Source organism: Eurosta solidaginis, chromosome 4 (assembly GCF_040869045.1).
Source record: "Eurosta solidaginis isolate ZX-2024a chromosome 4, ASM4086904v1, whole genome shotgun sequence".
Taxonomy (NCBI): domain Eukaryota; kingdom Metazoa; phylum Arthropoda; class Insecta; order Diptera; family Tephritidae; genus Eurosta; species Eurosta solidaginis.
The window spans coordinates 4385077-4406074 of record NC_090322.1 but is presented as its reverse complement, the minus strand read 5'-3'; the positions used below and the strand labels follow the sequence as shown (position 1 = coordinate 4406074).

General features: G+C 37.0%; 1 protein-coding gene across 1 annotated transcript in view; it reads left to right on the top strand.

Moving 5' to 3' along the window:
- Positions 1 to 20998, top strand: part of LOC137248786 (uncharacterized) — a 219732-nt gene that overhangs the window by 111191 nt on the left and 87543 nt on the right. Inside the window, 2 exon segments of the mRNA XM_067779689.1 lie at positions 11523 to 11619; positions 13772 to 13898. Of these exon segments, the coding sequence (XP_067635790.1) occupies positions 11523 to 11619; positions 13772 to 13898 (224 nt within the window).

Sequence of the window (20998 nt, the reverse complement as noted above, 5' to 3'; positions counted from 1 at the left end):
TTTTTGTTAAAATTTGACTTAAAAAAAAATTTTTTTTTTAAAGTGGGCGTGTTGGTCATCTTTTAATTTTTATTCAGCACACATATAGTAATAGGAATAACGTGCCTACCAAATTTCATCATGATATCTTCAACGAATGCCAAATTACAGCTTGCAAAACTTTTAAATTACCTTCTTCCAAAATTTTTCTAATTTTCTATTTTTTGTCATCAGGTCAACACACCTAACAAGTTTCATCGCTGTATCCGTCTTTGGTAATGAATTATCGCACTTTTTCGGTTTTTCGAAATTTTCGATATCGAAAAAGTGGGCGCGGCGCGGCTGTAGTCCGATTTCGTTCGTTTTAAATAGCGATCTGAGATGAGCGCCCAAGAACCCACTTACCAAATTTCATCAAGATACCTCAAAATTTACTCAAGTTATCGTGTTTACAGACGGACGGACGGACGGACGGACATGGCTAAATGAATTTCTTTTTTCGCCCAGATCATTTTGATATATAGAAGTCTATATCTATCTCGATTAGTTTATGCCGTTACGGATTACCGTTATGCGAACAAAGTTAATATACTCTGTGAGCTCTGCTCAGCTGAGTATAAAAATTACAAACACTTTTGTTAGAATTTCAAATATTTTTGTTTATAAAAAATATAAACCACAAAGTTTGCCAAAAGACTTTCATAAAAAAAAAAAATTGATAAATGATTTTCCAAAAATTTGCTTAAGTGATTTGCCAGAAATTTTTGATTCTTTGAAAAAATCTAGAAATTTTTTTATCTTAGATTTTTATTTTTTACCACGCACACAAATTTTTGGAAACAAACCCAAAGAAAAAAAAAAAATAAAAAAACCGTCTGTTAAGATTTCATAATTTTTAACAAATTCTTATATACATACATTAAAGAGAACAATTTTTTTTAAACTTGAACAGAGAGGGAAAATCGGTTTTAGAACCACGATCTCTTTAGCAAATTCGCTCATATTCGATTTTGCAGAATGAACCGTAAAGCAAATGGAGCCACTTTAATGCACATAAATATGTACATACATACATATCTGGATGCTGCTGTACTCAAATTGCAAGCGGAAAGCTATAACTTTCCAAGCAAATTCATAAAGTTGCACAATTCGATAGAGTGAAATAAAAAGCTACTGCAGGTGGAAGCTGCAAAATCAATTCGGCGCCAATTCTTATGAAAAAACACAAGATGGACAAAAAGATTAAATGTGACTTATAAGAAAACAAAAATATGCAATCAAATTTGGTAAAAAGTGATCAAATAAAAGGCGGTGAAATGTATGCACACAAGCACGCCTACTCACACATACAACTACACACAGCATGCATATTCAAAAACAAAAAAAGAATACTCTCGGAATTAAAATTAGATTACAGAAAAGGCTACAAAGAAAAATGTCCGCACTCAAAGATGTAACTTTCAACGTAAATAACGAATAAATTATCATAGTCAAATAAACAAAAGTAAATAAATGTCAGCGCGCACACGCACACATACAGATATAAAAGGAAAAAATTGCATTTGCATTGCGCACTACTTGAAAATTCTACAGCAACAACATTTGCCGCAAAATGTTATGTAAATTGCGTAAGCGATTTTCTAATACAAACATATACACATATATACAACTATATTTATTTACATTTACCAATACAAGCACACAAAGAATTAAGGTTTTTGGCCAAAATCGGCGTTGAAAGGATTGACCGCAACCTCGAACACCCACCACACCACACAATGCTAACCTGTGCGTGTGAAGGCGGGAGGAGGGGGGGGGGCGCTCATTAATATGCAATGTTTGCTCGTCGATGCAAGTGCATGCAAATTTTGTTGGTTCTTTGATAATTTGTCGTTTTTGTAATTTTCAATATTTGCACTCACTTGTATTTGTGTATTTTGGATTGTTTCTACATTTTGTTTTTATTTTTTGCCTTTGTTATTTCTGTTGCAATAAAGCTATTTCGTTGGCACCTTCTGCTTGTTTTTTGAATTTATTTGGTAACAGCTTTTTACATTTTTTTTTTTTTGTTTTGCATTTCGGAACTTCTTTGTTATTCTAACTAAATTTATCACTTACTCTAGAATAGTTGTAAATTTTAGTTTTATTTCTTTCTGCATTTAAATTTTATTTCATTGCTCAATGCCATAAGTCATTGCTTAGTACAAAAGGCGGCAGTTTAACCCAAAATATTTATCGTATTGCATTTTAATTATTTACTTTGAACAATTTGAAATCAAAATAGAGAACGATTTGTGGTCAGTGAGATGAGTTCTCAAATAAATAAAATAATTGCTTAAATTAAAATATTATTTGTTTTAAATTTAGTTGATATGAAATGTAACTACGGTTTAAATGTTTACATGTATATGTGAATGAATGTATGTAAACACATACATATAAAACTTATTTCCAGTTGCGGAAAAAAAAAAAACAAGTTGAAATATTTCTATCATTGATAAATGGATACGGTTATTGGGTATAAATTCCTACTGGGTCGAGATAGATTCCAAGATTGATCCGTCTGTGGTGTACTTGGTCCCAAAGGGGTATTGCGCGACCCAATGTACAATTAAATTTTAATCTATTTTAATTTTATTCGATTTATGAAAAGACGAAAACAGCTGGGGCTGTTTTCTTTTAACACATTTAACCCCATTCCTGATCCTAGTGAAGGTGGGAGATAGACACACAGAAATTACCAAGGATGGTAGAATGACGAGGTCGGTTATCAAATATCCATATTACAGAAATGTGTCTCATCTGATTTTTGACATCAGAGTTCAAAGCACAAAGCTTAAAGCTCGAAACTTCAAATCCAAATTTCAAAGGTGAGATGTCACAAGTCAAATATCAAAGTTTAATGATCGAAGGTTAAAGCTCAGAAACCAAAGCCCAATGCTGACAGTTCAAAAGTCAAAAATCAGATATAATAGCCTGCAGCACAACGCTCATAGGTCAAACCTCATACTTCGAAGTACCGATACCGAGACACGAACCTCCAAACTCAAAACCCAAATCTTAAAGGTTAAATGACAAAAGTAAAAGCTTTAAACTCGAAGGTCAGGGCTCGAGGATCGAACCTGAAAACTCAATGCCAAAACCTAAAAAGTCAAAGCACAAATAAACAAATCCCACAGCTCAGAACAAAAAAATCAAACGCTAGATATCACAGGTCAAAGGTAAAAGTCAAAGCTCAAGGCTCGAGGACAAGTTTCAAAATCTTACACTGAAAGCTCAAAAGTCATGAAACAATTTATAAAAGTCAAATATCACAGCTTACAGCTTAAAACCCAAAGTTCAATGATCTAAAATGAAAGCTTGACGCTAAAGTATTCAAAGTCAAAGTTCACAGCTCAAAACTCAAAGCAAAATGTTAAGGCTCAGAGGTCATACAAGGGTCTTAGCGCAAATCTCAAAGCTCTTCTTCTTATAAGGAGATTCCACGAACGTTTTAGATAGTTTTTCGATATTGATGGTCGTTTGCTGGATATTGATCTATTGCATCGCAGAAACGAATTGATATAACCATGTTATGGTCATCCATCACCCTTATTCTGCGAGAAAATGCAGACGCCAGGACCTTGCCTCCAGGGATAACCACTGTTTAATAAGATTGAAAACTAGGTTGGAGAACTATAAACTGCACTGGAAACCCGAAATCAGTAGTGGAAGCTCAAAGCAAATCATTCCTTGAAACTTGGCAAGCTGATTGTGAGGAAGTAGGTGCATAAGGTCGAAAAAGGAGGTAAACCGTGCTCCTTTGTAGTTTTCTGTTATCGCAGAAGTTTAATGTGTAGCCGGCACCTGATTTTCCGAGTGGTGAAATGAATGAGAGATGAACCACACTTTTTTCTGTGAAGGAGCTGCATGGCTTCCTAAGATCTGTTACCACAACTTTATTTTAAATTATCGACTGAAGCGGTGAGCATGGCTGTGAAGGTGTTATATTTCCGACAGTAGAGCTTTCTCTTAACAACTTTAGGTATCGACTCAGTCTATCTTCCTTACTCGTATAGTATCGTCCAAGCGAAAGCACCGTGAATGACAGGGTCTATCGACTATGTTCGCAAAACTGTATGAAAGGGCGCAAGGCTGTATATACTAAGTTATTGCAGGCGCGCCGCTGCTGTAGTTGTAAACGCAATACAAGAGTATCACGGATATTAAAAATCATTTCGGGGGTATGTGTCCGCATGATATAAGCACCCTTTAGTACTAACGCGATTTCTTTACCCTTGAAACTTCAAGTCTATGAAAATGCTTTATTGTGGTAATGTTCTAAGTGTCCTTATCCGCTTGGTAGACAGTCGAATATTTTATTGCACTTAACTCTCCCACCGCATATTCTCAAGGCGTCGCACAGTGATCTCGATTTGGCTTTCAGTGTACTTAGGGAAATGAAAAAAAATATTAGTTAATAACACAAAAACTTTGATGGGGATCGATTTTAAGTCTCTTTACATGATGTATTTATATATTAGTTTTTTGTTTTTCATAAAGTCTTAAACAAAAAAGTTATAGCAAATAAAAAAATTTTATGTATGAGAAAAATCACATTTTTACCGTTAACTCATTTTCCTCACATTTTCTCAAAACTTGATTAATTTATTTATATAGTTAGGGTTATATACTATGCAATGTACTCGGTTTCATGGTTCGAAAAGGTTCGCGTTTTTTTTTTGTTTTTTTTTTTGTTTTTTTTTTTTTTTTAATTGCGAATCACTTTTGAGTTCTGGGTAATATTTAAAAACAAAAATATTTGACAATTCATATTATACATTTAATTTTTTTATATTGAATTTACATTTAACAATCCAAAAAAGGTTCAAATCAAAAATGTAGCTATTCCAGCTTTTTCGTAAATTTTTTTGTTTGTTAATATGATGCTTACTATTCCAGCTTGTTCGTTAGTACCAAAAGAGTAATTCAAAGCAAAAATTATTCGATCGGTCAATAGTCCATGAAATCTCCAAATATATATATATGTAGGTATATGACCAAAAAAAAAAACTAAAAAAAAAATAAACAATTTTTATTATATTGTCACGGAAATTAGCATCGCTAAGGCACGTATAACAGAAATGTCATCACAAATATCCACCAACATGTCGTCACAACTAGAAGAACAGAAAACTTATATGTCATCACAGATGGAATCCCAAGAGACACGAATAACATCGAAGATTGAAGCACAAGAAACGCGTATGTCAGAAATGTCGACACAGATTACATCGAAGATGGAAGCACAAGAGGCACGGATATCCGAAATGTCGGCTCAAATTTCAGCACAGATATCATCGCAGATCTCTGCTCAACTGGAAGAGCAAGAAGGACGTATTTCCTCAAAGTTGGAGGCGCAAGATACAAAAATTTTACAGTTTGAAGAAAAAATCGAGGCCGAGGTGGATGCTTTGAGAGGACGTATCGAGCAGTTGCAACTAAATCGCCCAGCAGTTTCAACTAGTAATCCAAAGGTAAAGACACCATCCTTTGGCCGTAAACGCAGAGCTGAAGGAGACGAGCAAATCTCCAAATCCACTCAATCGTTAAACTAAAGCGAGTCAGCCGCAAGGGGCGACAGCTGGCTCCCTCAATTGAATGCCCCATAATCTCTATCTCGCAAATTGGAAGAAGGTCAAGCAATCTTACTGTCGGAGGACATGTGGATGGAAAGGAACGTTTACTGACTGTAGATACGGGTGCATCCCATTCCATCATTCGATCAGATTTAGTCAACAAGCAGATAAGATCATTGCTTGGAGCAAGATTACGTACAGCCACGGGAGAGGACACCCAGGTAATTGGAGAAGTAGAATGTGAAGTAGCAATTGGGAACGTCACGGTACTTCACAATTTTATAGTGGCAGGTATTGTTGATGAAATCATAATTGGAGTAGACTTCTTAATCAACCAAGGCATCAAGATCGATATGCAAAGCAAGGCGATGCGATATAAGAACATGGATGTGCCACTTAATTTCGGCTACGAGAGAGGCTACAGCAGTAAACGAGTGCTGGTGGAAGAGAGTCAGCAAATACCACCAAAATCAGAAGCAGTCATCTGGGCAAAGGTAGATGGAGATTGTGGGACAAACAAATTGTGGGTTGTCGAAGCAGCAAATAAATCAGCACTGAACATACTTGTAGGAAAAACCCTGGCTATGACAAAACAAGATGGACGTATTCCGGTAAGAGTACTCAATGAGTTTAAGTTACCATTCAATTTGACCAAAGGAGCTGTTTTGGGAAGATGCCAAGAGGCCGAAGTAGTTATTAACTGTGAACAGCTCCATGAATACGTTTCATCTAGTAATACTGATCTTTCAAATGATATCACGGCATGGACGCATGGGCTAGAGGAAGCCTATCAGAGTAAGGCAAAACAACTGCTCATAAAATACGCGAACATATTTGACCAGGATGGTTCCAAACCAGGCCGCACCAATGTTGTGAAACATCAAATTGACACTGGAGATGCGAGGCCGATCCGTCAAGCTCCACGTAGTGTTCCACTGGCGAAGCGGGAAGTTGTGAGTCAAATCATACAAGAAATGAGTGACAGCGGCGTCATCGAACCATCAGCTAGTCCATGGAGCTCACCGGTAGTACTTGTAAAGAAGAAGGATGGAAAAATGAGGTTTTGCGTGGACTACCGAAAGTTGAATGACGTTAAGAAAAAGGATAGCTACCCGTTACCAAGAATTGACGACACTCTGGACTCGCTATCTGGTACGAAATGGTTTTCCACACTGGACTTGAAAAGCGGCTACTGGCAAGTTGAGGTGAAGGAGGAAGATAAAGAAAAAACAGCCTTCAGTGTCGGTGATGGTCTTTGGCAATTTACAGTGATGCCTTTTGGACTTTGTAATGCACCAGCTACTTTTGAGAGACTCATGGACCAGGTACTGAAAGGACTGCATTGGAAAACATGCTTAGTGTACCTGGACGACATTATCGTATTGGGCAAGAGTTTTGATGAACATCTTAAAAACTTGGAGGAAGTTTTCCAGAGAATAGCTGGCGCTGGTCTGAAGTTAAGTCCCAAAAAGTGTACGCTGTTTAAAAAGGAAGTAAATTATTTGGGCCACAAGGTAACGACAGAAGGTGTCTGTACAGCGAATGAAAAGATAGAAGCAATAAAGGATTGGCCAAGACCACAGAATCTGCATGAATTGAGAAGTTTCCTTGGGTTGTGCACATATTACCGCCGATTTGTACCAAATTTTGCCAGGGCAGCCCATAGTCTCCACGAGCTAACAAGGAAAAATAAAGCTTTTGAATGGAAGAAGGACCAAGAAGTAGCTTTCCAAACATTGAAAGAGCGGTTGTGCACTGCCCCAATGTTGGCATACCCGATTCCAGGAGCAACGTTTATTCTAGATACAGATGCGAGCGGATATGCTATAGGAGGCGTTTTATCACAACTGGTCGATGGACAAGAGAAGGTAGTTGCATATTACAGCCGTTCAATTGGAAAACCAGAGAGGAACTATTGCGTTACACGGAGAGAGCTGTTGGCATTGGTAGAGTGCATTAAACATTTTCACAAATACCTCTACGGCCAGCGATTCCGTGCCAGGACAGATCACGCAGCGTTGAAATGGCTTCTGCAGTTCCGTAATCCGGAAGGACAATTGGCACGGTGGATCGAGCGACTACAAAGCTATGACTTTTCCATTGAGCATCGAAAAGGTAGTACCCATGGCAATGCTGATGCAATGTCACGAAGACCATGTAGTCTGGAATGCAAGCACTGCTCAAAGGCCGAGGCTAAAGAAGACATTATAGATGTCCGGCTAATGAATATAACGTGTACGGATGAATGGGACAAGGAACAACTAAGAAAGTGTCAGCTAGAAGATCTGTCACATGTTATGCAAGGGCTCGAAAGAAACGAAAGACCAAACAGAGAGGAGATGTCAGCAGAGAGTCCCATTGCGAAGTCATATTGGGCACAGTGGAACAGTTTAGAATTGATATCCGGTTGCTTGCATCGAGTATGGGAGAGTGAGGACGGTCAATGCAAGAAGAAACTGATAGTTGTTCCCAGGAAGAGGATTCCTGACGTGCTCAGCGAGCTGCACAATGGTCCAAGTGGAGGTCATCTTGGAATCACGAAGACACTCGAAAAAATTAACCAGAGATTCTATTGGGTTGGTTGCCGTCAGTCGGTCACCGAGTGGATTGCCAACTGCGAGGTATGCAACAGAGCGAAAGGGCCCAAAACCCGAAGTCATGGCCAGATGAAGCAGTATATTTCAGGTGCACCATTTGAAAGGATCGCCATGGATGTCGCAGGTCCATTTCCTACTAGCAACCGCGGAAACAAATACGTACTGGTGGTTATGGATTATTTCAGTAAATGGCCAGAGGTATACCCAATCCCAAACCAAGAAGCAGAAACAGTAGCAGAAGTGGTTAAAAACGAATGGGTTGCAAGCTATGGTGTACCAATGGAGTTACATTCTGACCAAGGCAGGAATTTTGAATCAGCTGTGTTCCAAGAAATGTGCAAGAAGTTGGGCATTCGAAAAACACGGACAACTGCATTACATCCTCAGTCCGATGGTATGGTGGAACGCTTCAATAGAACATTGGAGGAGCATTTAACGAAAGTAGTAGACAAGTACCATAAGGACTGGGATACACACATATCATTATTCTTGATGGCCTACTGATCGGCAGTACATGACACAACGGGCCAAACTCCCGCAAAGGTAATTTTTGGCAATGACCATGATTTGAAGTATGGGATAGATGCCGATGCGGAGAGGAATGTCAAGAAATCCACTGGTGTCTTGGAAGAAGAGCTGAGAGAGATACACGATCTGGTAAGGCAACGAGCAAAGATTATGAGTGACAAGATGAAAGCGAGGTATGATAAAGCAATTAATTCGGAAGGGTTTCAGGAAGGAGATTTGGTGGTGCTATACAACCCACAACGAAAAAAAGGTTTGCCCCGAAATTGCAGTGTATCTGGGAAGGCCCATACAAAGTTGTAAAACGGATCAACGATGTAGTGTACCGCATACAAACCACTACCAAACCACGAACCAAAATGAAAGTGGTTCATTTGGAGAGATTAGCAGCGTTTAGATCGAGAGATTTGTCTGACCGGGACGATCAGACTTAGGTGGAGGGCAGTGTCACGGAAATTAGCATCGCTAAGTTATACCATCACTAAGGCGATGCTAAGGCCACGATAAGCAGAATTACGTCAATAATCAAATCATGTATACACATATATAAGGCAGCCGAAAGATGTCACACACAGATGCATTTACATATACGCCTATATATGCGCGAGAGACTGTAAACTACAAACATTCACATCAATAATTCAATCATTATGTATCTACATAAACGAATAAATAATTGCGTCTACACATATGTACGTATACGAGCAGGGGAGCGGCAATGCACAAACACATCCATATATCTTATCTGAGTTGTCACAAGAGAGAGCAATAATTTGTGCACGTAGTTGTGGCTGGCGATTTTGTAGCCGAAATTAACTAGTACGTTCTGGAAATCGAAGAGCCTAGAAGTATGCAGCGTAAACTATAAAAGCGGGGCAGGCGAGTAAGAAGTAATTCAGTTTGATTTGAGTTGTCAAGCAGTTTATAAGTAGTATTTAAGACGATATCTAGCGAGCAATAGCAGTGTTATTTTGAATAGTAGAGTTTCATTGAGCTATCAATCAGTGTGGTTATTAAGCAAGCTATTCGTTGCACAGTTTGTTATTGTGAAGTACTTTAAAAAAGGCCATTTTGCATTATTACAAATTGTAGTTATTTATTCAACAGTTTAGTGATTCGAACTTAGCAGAGGATTGCAAATAAGAGGATTTGCAAGCAAATTCGTTACAATATTAAGCAAATGTTGCGTTTCATATGTAGTATGTATATTCGTACCCAGTTAAAATTGAGAAACTATAATATTTAGTTTTCTGTATCATAGTCGAGGTTTTGTGGTAGGAGTAGTAGAGATTTCACTTCTTCGGATATTTCCTCATGCTTACTAAGTAATTTCGATCTTCTCGATGAAATAAATGGGCCAGAAGTAACTAAGAAATTATTTAAAGTGCTCTCATTTGTGGATAATTTTTCTTGCATGGTCTCGACGTTATGCTCTAAAATCTTTATTTCTGGATTCAGCAGCTTCTTCGGACAACTTTCCAATAGGAATGGAACAAATGCTTTATTATTGAAGCTCCGTGTACTAAAATTTTATGCACACTTGAAGGCATGTAATACCATTCATATAGTTCGACGTAAACTCGAATGATTTCTCTGGGGTACATGTCGAACTTTTGTACATCTATTGTACACCCACATGACAGTGTCGCTAATATTGTAGATAATCTTTGAATGATATTCTCACTAACACCAGTTATAGAGGCGGTAGTTTTAATGTCAGCGAAAAATAGTCTAGCGGTATTTCCATCATTCGTTGTACCGTGTCCTTGCTTTACCACGTCTACCAATAAACCGGTCTGATTTTTGAAAGAATTCTGTGCTGCTCTCCGCTCTTCTTCCAATTTAGATTTATTATCTCTTTTCGCTATCCACGATTTAAATTCTAATCGGTAAGACATATGAAGAATACACTCTATAAACTCAATTCTCGCATTCAGAGTTGACATCCCATATTTGTAAATGTCAGTATCAACGTCTATGTTAAAAATTAAAGTTACGTCATTCATCTCTTTTGTGTTAGCCTTACATATGTCACAACGTTGCGTGGATGTAACACTCAAAATTTATGAAGCTTTTCCATCAATCATGGTTAGTGCTAAGACGGACTTTAACTTTTTCACATTTTATTTCCGTTAAATTGCCGATTTCGAATTGAATCGCACTCATTTCTTGAGTGATAGTATATTTGTTTTCATGCACAAATTTGAAAAAATTTCGTCGTGTTTTCGCGAATTTTGCACACATTTTTAAAATAAAACTAAAAGCTTCTGGGTTAGACCTTGATACATATTTTTATTGAGAAATAGTAAAAATTATTTCAGTGAAGCCGAAATAGCTGGAAATTGAAAAAAATATCTAGATGTACACGTATGCTCGTTAGGATATGTCGATATGAAACCCGGTTACTAAAAGTGTCAAAACGTTTTTAAATTAGGTTTTACGAAAAAATGTTATATAACAATAAATTATGGAAAACGATAACAGAATACGAAAATGTACATTTAAAGTCCTAAGTCCCAACTTTTCAATTTCGGTCCACTGTGCGTCGGTTAGTGCTCAAAGAGGCTTTTTGCAGGAGCTTAGGAAAATTGAGGGAAAATAAACTTCCTAAGGCAGAGCCATATTTAAACGTGTTGGGTTCCTCACCTAAATCTCAGATCACAGTGTCTCTCTTCGCCATGCTCTTTTTATTGATATTTCTGAAGATATATGCTTTAGTAAAAATCTATCTAAATATGCATCTATCAAGCAATGCTTGAGTACATAAAATAATCTCATTTTGTATTTTTATATCTCATTTTAGCACCGTTGATCGCTTGTGGTCGATTACTGAGGATTTGAATATTTTATATAAAGAAAATTGGACACGTCTGGCAGCGCAGGAGGTGCAACATTTTCAGGTAAATAAATGCTACTTGACAAGTTGAAAATGGATAGCAAATGAAAAGATGAAAATAAAAATAAAAGACTTACAAAAGTGCTGTGTAACTTGTTTAAATCTATGTATTGCGTACATGCTGAGTTGTAATGACACAACATGACACGCACACAAGCGCAACAAAGTGTGCATTTAAATGTTCATATAAGAGCACTCCAAACGGTGTACCATTTTCAATATGCATAGCGCAAATTCATTGTGGATTTTTATTTCTATTGACGGCTGACACGTGTGACCATCGAAGGTCTTGTGTGTTCAGCAACCGAAAAAGTGTCACGCACTCACACAAACTTATACACCTGTGTAATTTATTTAATAGCGTGCAAGCAAATTTATTATTCTATAACATTTATGTGTTTGCCCTCGCACCCGTCATTTACACACACACACACATACACACATGAAAACATTTTCATACTTTGTTGACTCCCATCACTTCGTTGTTTCTACTTGACTGGTCATTTTTAGCGTTTTCTTTACATACATATATTTCTGTACACTCACACATTCACACGTATCGAATTTTGTCGATTTTTTGGTTGAGTTTGCACTTGCTCGTTGATATCTGATGGCGCTACGTTGTACCAGTGCTCCAAAATGACATTTACCACAAAACTTATTTTAATTCTTCATTGAGATAAGGCTTTCTTCTCAATTAATGAAAGGTTTAAGACGACCATTTTTTTATTCAAGAATAAAGGTTCTCTTCCTTAGTATATAACTGTAGAAAGCTCAACATATAAATCTTCATAGAAAATCTCCTTGTCAGGCTAATTCTGTTTGCGGCTGTCATGTGAAGTTTTGGTTTGGTTTGGTAATGATTTGTGCATTTTCGTAGTAATTGGTGTGGAATCATCGCTAATAAAGCGGCCTCGCTTGCGTGTCCATGCTCGCTGCCAATACTTACTTCTATGGGTGTCCAGTTAAGATAACGTGAGCAATCTTGACGCAAGATGCTCTAATTATACCGTGTTTAATTATACCGTGGATTATGCAGCTGCAGAAAGAAAGACAGGCTCATTGTAACCACTCCATCATATTCGGGCGTGAAGCGTCACACAATTTTACTGAGTCTGTCTGCCAACGGGTGTGCCTGCAGTTTGGTGTCTGTAGTAGAGCAAATTGCCAGCTTCAAAAAAGTCGTAGTGCTTTGTACTAAAATATTTATAAACAGGAGAAAGAAGTTCGATGTCTTCGTTATTTTCACTATTAATATAACAAAAACAACAAAAACAAGGAAGGCATCTAAGTAATGTTATTATATTTGAAGTGAGAAAGAGACTCTGTTGCCAAGTACCGTCGTACACGATGAGTTCAAACAAGTGCTTGGACACTTAAGTGTCAGGCCGAGCAAAAAAGAAACTACCGTATCATCAGCCAATAAGAAAAGGCCGATTGACTTCGTAGAGGTGCTATAGATGGCTCCATGAAGTAACAGGTGCTACCACAAAAGGATTCACGAAGCTTCCTGTTGTCTCTCGATAAACAAGTTCATTTGCCCCTTTCAATAGCACTTAAGCAATTCATTCGAAGAGTTTATAACGTATATTCCAAATGATCAACATTTTGCTGGATAGATCGACAAAGAAGTTGGGTTTTGGTGTCAAAAGAATGTGCGATGGACTCTAAACTTACTACTCCCAAATTTGAAAACAGAGCTTAAGTCGCTGGTGTTTCAAGTTGGTGTTAAATGCCTCCGTCTTTCTGTGAATACCGTTTTCTGTCTTTGGTGAGCCTCTTTTTTCGTGACAGAAACCTCTGCTTTTCTGGTACCCTTCCGACTGATTGAGAGTTATTTTGTTACCTTGATTAGCATATCTTCAAAGCAGATACCTGCATATATTCAAAATACTTTTAGGTTTTCCCTCAGTATTTTATTGTGCTTGACTTGACATTCGAACTCATTTACATACTGACAACATTTCCCCGTTTGGTTTTTACTTGCAATTTTACTTTCACGAAAAGGAACATTTTTTTTTAGATGCTTCAAGACATTGAATTATTCATTGTGTGCAGCTGCGTATGAATATAATGCAGATACTTAATTTCATCCATTTAAATGTTTGACTTTTTTCTATTCATGCTTGTTCTTCTCTGTGATCACTTTAATACAGGAAACTTTGCTGCGCGCTGTACGTCAATCGAAACATTATCAGCCTGGTGAACAAATGAATACACCCTCACATAAATGGACATATGCGTCGGCGTTCCTTTATTCTTTAACATTAATAACAACAATAGGTAAGTGCTCACATACATGCTCACTTATACAAATAAACATATGAAATGCCGACAAATTTTATATACATAAACGCTTATCTATTAAACGCCCTTACAAGTACAGGCACAAAAGTATAAATAAATACATCTCCATCAAAAATAATGAATTTATCTCCTTCGTCCGATTAAGCTTTGATTGAAATTGCATTCTTTATTGCGCTGAGAGTTTTTATACCCAGTGTATGGTGGGGGGTTATAGGCACAAAGTTTGTCTTCACAATAAATATTTATTTGTTACTCATACTCAAGGGTGAACCTTATGCGTAATGGGGACCTATGGTGGCTTCTTTTTTTTGTCTACGACATGGAATAGTTGAAGAAGAAGAGGTGAGGCTACGTTTGCTGATAGCACACTTGATCGATGATTTCATTACTATGAACGAAAGCGTGATGGCATAGATTAAGTGAATTAATGAAGTTGTGGCAACAAAGTGCTGCTGTCAGCAGATAAGAAAAAATAACAATGCGAAAATACTTGTGTTTGGAAAAGCTAACTTTTTCTGGAAATGTGACATTATCTGAAGAATGCTAAGCAATCCAAAATGGCATGCTAATGATGGTATATTTCCTATATTTCATACGGAACCGCAAGTAGATGCTACGTATTAGGCCGCCGGACATAGCCTCGTGAGTTCCAAGAACAAAACGCAACCGTCGTCTTTGAACTTTGCTTGATATCTTAGATAAATTTTGACGATTATGAAAGCAGTTCAAGCCATTTCATTATTTGCCGTACTTAGCAGTATTAGTAGCAGTAGAAACCCTGGAAGAAAATAGCCCAATTTGCAATCGTGCTAACTTTTATATTGACAGACAAGCAGCAATTAAGGCAACAATCTCGTATAGCACAAGATCTAAATGCGTGTTAGAGTGTAAGCAGTCCCTGGAGGGGATCGAGACAGGGAGAATCATATATCTATATTGGGTCCCAGCGCATATGGGAATAGATGGGAATGAAAAAGCGGATGAACTAGTTAAAAAGGGCGCATCCCTTGAAGCTTGCTCCGTAGACGTACCAATTAGACTGGGTGAAATTAAGCGAAGGCGAGAGGTGCACATGATCGACCAAGCAGGAAAGGCGTGGGCTCATTAGACTAACAAAGTTGATTCTATCATTAAAAAGAGAGGACTGCAGACTCATGACGGGTATTCTGACTGGACACTGCCTTCTGGCGTCACATGCCTTTAAATTAGGCTTGGCCAGTGATAGCAGATGTAGGAAGTGCGGGCTGGAGGAGGAACTGATCGAGCTCGTGCCCTGCGCTTGCCAGGCTAAGACTCCAGCTATTAGGAGTGATACAGCTCTCAGATCTAGAAGCAGCAAGTGGCTTAAGTCCTAGGAAGCTTCTAGTATTTGCCAAGAGGATGGAGTTATTTTATAACATAGGTCCTGGTTTTGGTAGGGTTCTTCAGTTTGGTCGTTAAAGCAAACTTCTGGTAACACTACGGACTTATTCAGTCTATGTGAGGTCCTCATGGACCGGCCAGTTCAACATAACCTGAGTTAGGAGTATTAGCTAAATCCCACCTGATAGACCTTAGTATTAAAATAAGGAAGTGTGTGAATAAATGTTGTCTTAAATTAAAAAATATGATTTGTTTCTTAATTTGAACACGAAATCAAGGGTTTAAGATGTGATAAATTATTACTTATTAAGTTTAACTATTGGAACAGCAAATTTTTCTGTACTATGACATGTTGGTGCCCATTGAGGTCACACCTCTCCAGGACTGTGAAGAAGATTTTGGGTGAAATATGCGCCAAACTGTGTTCTTTAGTACAAGGAGGTAATTGCGGTATAAAATTGGAGTGGAAAAATTAAACATGTCAGAAGATAGTAACTAAAGGCTAATGTTTTAGCAGGTATAAAAAAAAGGAGGAAATATAAAAAATGGAGATGTGAGACCTCCTATACCAATTTAAATTTCACATCGCATACATCTCGAGCTGCTTAAGTAACATTTTTGTTTAGTCCGTTCATTATCAGAAATATGGGAAATTATAGAGTATTCATCGTATTTGTAATTGAATAAAACAAAGCGAGAAGAGAGAAAATGAAGATATACGAAGAGGCGGAATAAGATAGGACAAGAGAAGAATTGAAGAAACGAAATGAAACTAGATCAAAGCAAAAAAGAAGATAAAGAAGGCAGAAAAACAAAGAAAGAGGAAAAAGATGTATACGAAAAAGAGATGAGTGGTGATCTTGGAGAAAGAATGGCAAGGCGAGTACAGGAGGGAGTAAATTGAACATAGTGATATAAAAAAAGTACAAATTAAAGAGTCGTCTTAAGAAATTGGACATCTGTGGTGTACTGAGCGTGGACGGACTAATTGCACGATTCTTGTCAAAAAAAGGTGTAGTCATAGGCCGACTTAATAAACTTTCTGCTATGTCTGCCATAGGGTGATACAGATTCGATTAATTTATACAAACTTACTCAACGAGGGCTGAAAAGTACTCCTTCAAAAATTTTGCAAATATGCACATTCAATATAAAAGTTACGTTAAAAACTTTCGGTAAGCTGAGAAATTGAAAGTAAGTATAAACGTTAATTCCAAAAATATCATTAAAGCTTTTTATGTCATACTCTTAATTACTGTCGTTCCATAAACTAATTTCGAATTTGCGTGCGCTATGTAAAATTTGTTTTAAATAATTTAAAAAAATTTAATTTTTTAAGTAGGGCTAAGTTTATGATCGAGCGTAATTGCATCGCGCGATGTGACGAGAAACGCCCCATCGCTTGTTACATTTTCGCTAGAGTTATCGCTGGCGATTGAGTGTTTATAGTACAGCGAAATCGCAAGCGATGCTCAACAATATATATCTCAACATCTTTTTATTCACGTTGTGGCAGTGTAGAGAAAGAAACATCCGTACATTAACTCGTAAAATTTTATTATTAGAAAATAGCTATTTGTTACGAAAAAAATATTTAAAAAGTATACATAAGAAAAAAATATCAAGTGCATCCAATCGCGATTGTGGTAAACTACATGACGCAAATTCCACAAATACTGCCGTACCAGGGATGGGCGTTATCAACAAATTTGAATAACGATTGACGAAAAAATAAAAAATAAATTTTTATTCATTATTCAAGAAAACTTGAGTGATGAATAACAAGGTATTTTTTATTCAAGAATTTTGGAATAATGAATAACATTTTATCGTTATTCAAAATATCCTGAGTCATGATAATCGGTCATTCTTATTTTTGTAAATTTTGAGTAAAGAGTTGAGTTATTATTTCTTATTTACAAAATATGGAGTTATTATTCCTTATCTAAAAAATATGGAATAACAATAAAATTTCAATTTTTATTCACTTATTCAAAAATAAAAAATAAACCCTCGAAATGCCCTGAAAATATACCCATATGCGTAACCAGTGCGCGTGTAGTGCTGAAGCTTCTAAGTGTAATATTGAGATGATTTTGCGGATTATTCGCAGGGTATTTGGGGTAATTTCGGGGACACCCACTGTATCCTCCCGGGGTCTTTTGGGGATCGTTCCGGGATGTTTTTGGGCAGTCCCACGTGGAATTGGGGGTAATTCCGGGATGGTTTTGGGGACTACCTCGAGGTCATTTGTGGATCACTCCGGGACGATTTTGGGGACTCCCTCGGGGTCATTTGGGAGGCACTCCGGGATCTTTTTGGGAACTTGTTTAAAGTTGAGGATTGCGGAATATGGGCAGCTAACTTTTTTCTGTGCTTCGGTCGTGAGGCAACCTATGAACTGAGTTTTGAATTCCGGATGGATTACAGCTGCAATAGCTGCCCATTTTCCATAGCCCTCAACTTTAAATAAATGCCCAAAAAGATCCCAGAATGACCACCAAATGACCCCGAAATAGTCCCCAAAAAGATCCCGTAAGACCCCAAATGACCCCGGGAAAGTACCCAAAAGCATACCGGAATGACCCCCAAGAGACCCCGAGGGAGTCCCCAAAACCATCCCGGAATGACCCCAAAATGACCCCGAGGGAGTCCCCCAAAACCATCCCTGTCACGTACACATTATAAGAAATCAAAATGTGCTCTATATTAATTTATTTTTTCTTGCTTTGATTTATTTTGCTTCATTTGTTTCAACTTATTCACCATATGACAGCCCCTCATGTTACCCTGCTGCACTAATAGCCTGATTACATATTTAAGCTGGCAAGCTTGCTTGCTTTGTTATACAGCTCTCCCTCATAAGTATATCATAGGGCATATTCATTTTATACGAAATCATCTCTTCTTTGTTTTAGCTGCGCGCATAGCATAGCTTTTGCTTTCAATCCAGCTTCTGCCTTATAAAAAATAAGTCAGCAAAATAATAATATATTTCTTTTTATAATCGTGAAGTAGGCGCCTTGGTCAGCGCACAAAAGGAAAATCACTTTTACATGTTAAAAAGCATCAAGGCAGAGTAGCTGCTACTGCTGCCTCTTCAGTGCATACCAAAGACAGGGACAAATACAAAGCATAAACGTATTTGAATAGCTTAGTTGCATCATACTCGGAAACGGAGACAAAAGCGTGCATATTACATATTTCATACAATTTAAATTTTACGCAGCACAAAAAAGCTTTAAGCTCTTAATGAGCTAGCTTTAAAAGTTTTAATTTCGCTTTCCAAAATAAATATTTGCGAAACTCCATGGCTTCACTTTTTGCTAACATATTACGGCTCAAATATTGTTATTTGCAAACAATTTACTTGCGGTCGTACAACACTACGGACTCATTCAGTCTATGTGAGGTCCTCATAGAACGGCCAGTTCAACCTAACGGTCGTACACTGCATATGAGTCGTTAAATGGTGAGTGTTTAAGACTTTCCTTTTTCAAGTTCCAATTTAAAATTTTGATAAATTATAAAAATTTCGGAAGGGTAGCAAAGCAGTCTTTTAAATAAAGCTTATACAGTAAAGGAAACGAGGGGAATCCAAAACAGAAGCCGGAACCGACGTTATTACTGGTTTGTTGTCGACGGTCTATATGCGTGTTATTCATTTCCTATCGACGAGTAATCAGTTTGTTATATGTGTGATATCAATACGATAGCGCAGTGCTAACAATTTTCTATCGATCAAGAAGATTATCAATAAGTTATCGATTGAACATTATCGATATGTTATAAAAAGTTATTAATTTGTTATCGAAAAGTTAACGAGTTGGTATCAGTTAACAAAGTTTCTATCATTTAGATGTCGCAATGGTACGGACTTGCTATCAAAAGCTTATCGATATGATATAAATTATTTATCGAAAATTTATCGATATGGTATTAAAATGTTATCGAAAAATATCGATTTTTATTCCACGCTCTGTAAGACTGTAGAAAAATAATGCACCCTGAAGCCTGATATCTTTTTTGCAGTCCCGCACATTGGCAGAAAAATTATGCATCGAATCCTATTCCTCCTCATGCTACCAGCTTCTGCAGAGGGAGCTTATTGGTATGCGCCATCATCGGAGTATTGGTGCGATAGCGCAATGGTCTGTGATGACACCGGTAAGTATTCGCACTGTAGATTTGTTTAGCGTGAGTAGGAAGCTAGTTGCCATGAGGACCTTGAAACTTCGCAATCATTCAGTTTTGGCGACAGCAAGTCAGTTGCTCTAATTTCTCATAACTCGGATTTCTTCAGGAATTCACTCAGTGGTGCTAGAACGGCGACATTAAGGTGCCTTATGGACGCCAGCGAGGCTTGAAACTAGAAATCTATTTGAGAGATTTTTGAATGTTTGTCGATTTGTATCGAACCTAACGGAATTTGACATATTAGATTTAGGTTTTTATAGAATTTTTTAGAAATGTTTTCATATTTAAGCTTTTCGATCAGACTAAATTTTCTAATTCAACTACAGTTTTTTGAAGAAAATTCGGCATCTACCTTCGAAAGCTACACAGCTTTTTCTTGATATGACTATTTGTTGCTGCATTTGTGGTCGGTATACAATAAAACCATCTGCAGCTAATAAGAAGCCAAGGAAAGTGGCAGTGGTCACTGAGGGAGAAGCTACTATAAATTTCAATTCCTACTGGCAGTCATTCAGCAAAGTCCACAAACTTATGACGTCCAAAGAAATAAAAAATTGATTTCAACCAACTCATTTGCGACATTCTTCGATCTCTTCTATAAATCTGCTATACGTATTGTCAGTTTGTGTGTGAGGGAATGCCTTCTAGAGCGTTTGACCATTTTTGCCTTCAGTCAAGCTTCGCATTTTTATAATGGAACTTTTTATCGTCAGCAATAAATCGCTAAATATTTCGGGGAGGAGGAAGAGCTGTCAAAGGTTAAATGGCGTGAAGCGTTAGAGACGAAACCCAAAAGTTACCAAGAGAAATTGAAGACAAAAAGAAAATGAAATAGTTTCACAAAAAACAGTCATGTACAGCGTAGATTTGAGATTGAAAGAAAATTTGCTAAAAAACAAAAGCAAAAACAAAAACATAAATGCAAATAAAATAAATAAAAATAAATAAATAACGCGCCCACAAATTTATGGTCAAATTGCAAAAATAATGGCGTGAAAAATATTATTGGCTAATATTCGAAGCCGTAAAAAGAAATGTTCAATAAATTACGTAGTGAGTGTTATAAAACAAAAATAGTAAATATGAAAAAAAAAGTCTAACAAAGTTTTATAACTTTTCGTTCAACAAATTTCAATCACAAATTCGTAGCCATAATAATAAAATAAATCGGAAATCATAAAAGTTGTATAAATCAAGAAAACAAATCTAAATTGAGAAAGGTAAAAATGCAAGAATTCAATAAATAACAAAGCAATACAAAGAAATGTCAATTCTGAGAAATTGAATTATAAAAATTGCATAAACAAGTTCTTTATCCGTATCATGTCAGCGAGACACAGTTATTTGAGATTGTTATTCTGAATTTGTTGTTGCTATTGCTATTGTTATTTGCAACATGGGATTGTCTATTGAACATCGTTAAATTAAGCGCCTGCTGACAGGCAACAAACCAAGCGACAGGATAATGGGCTATCCATTATCCAAAAACAACAATAACAAATATAAAAAAGAAAAAT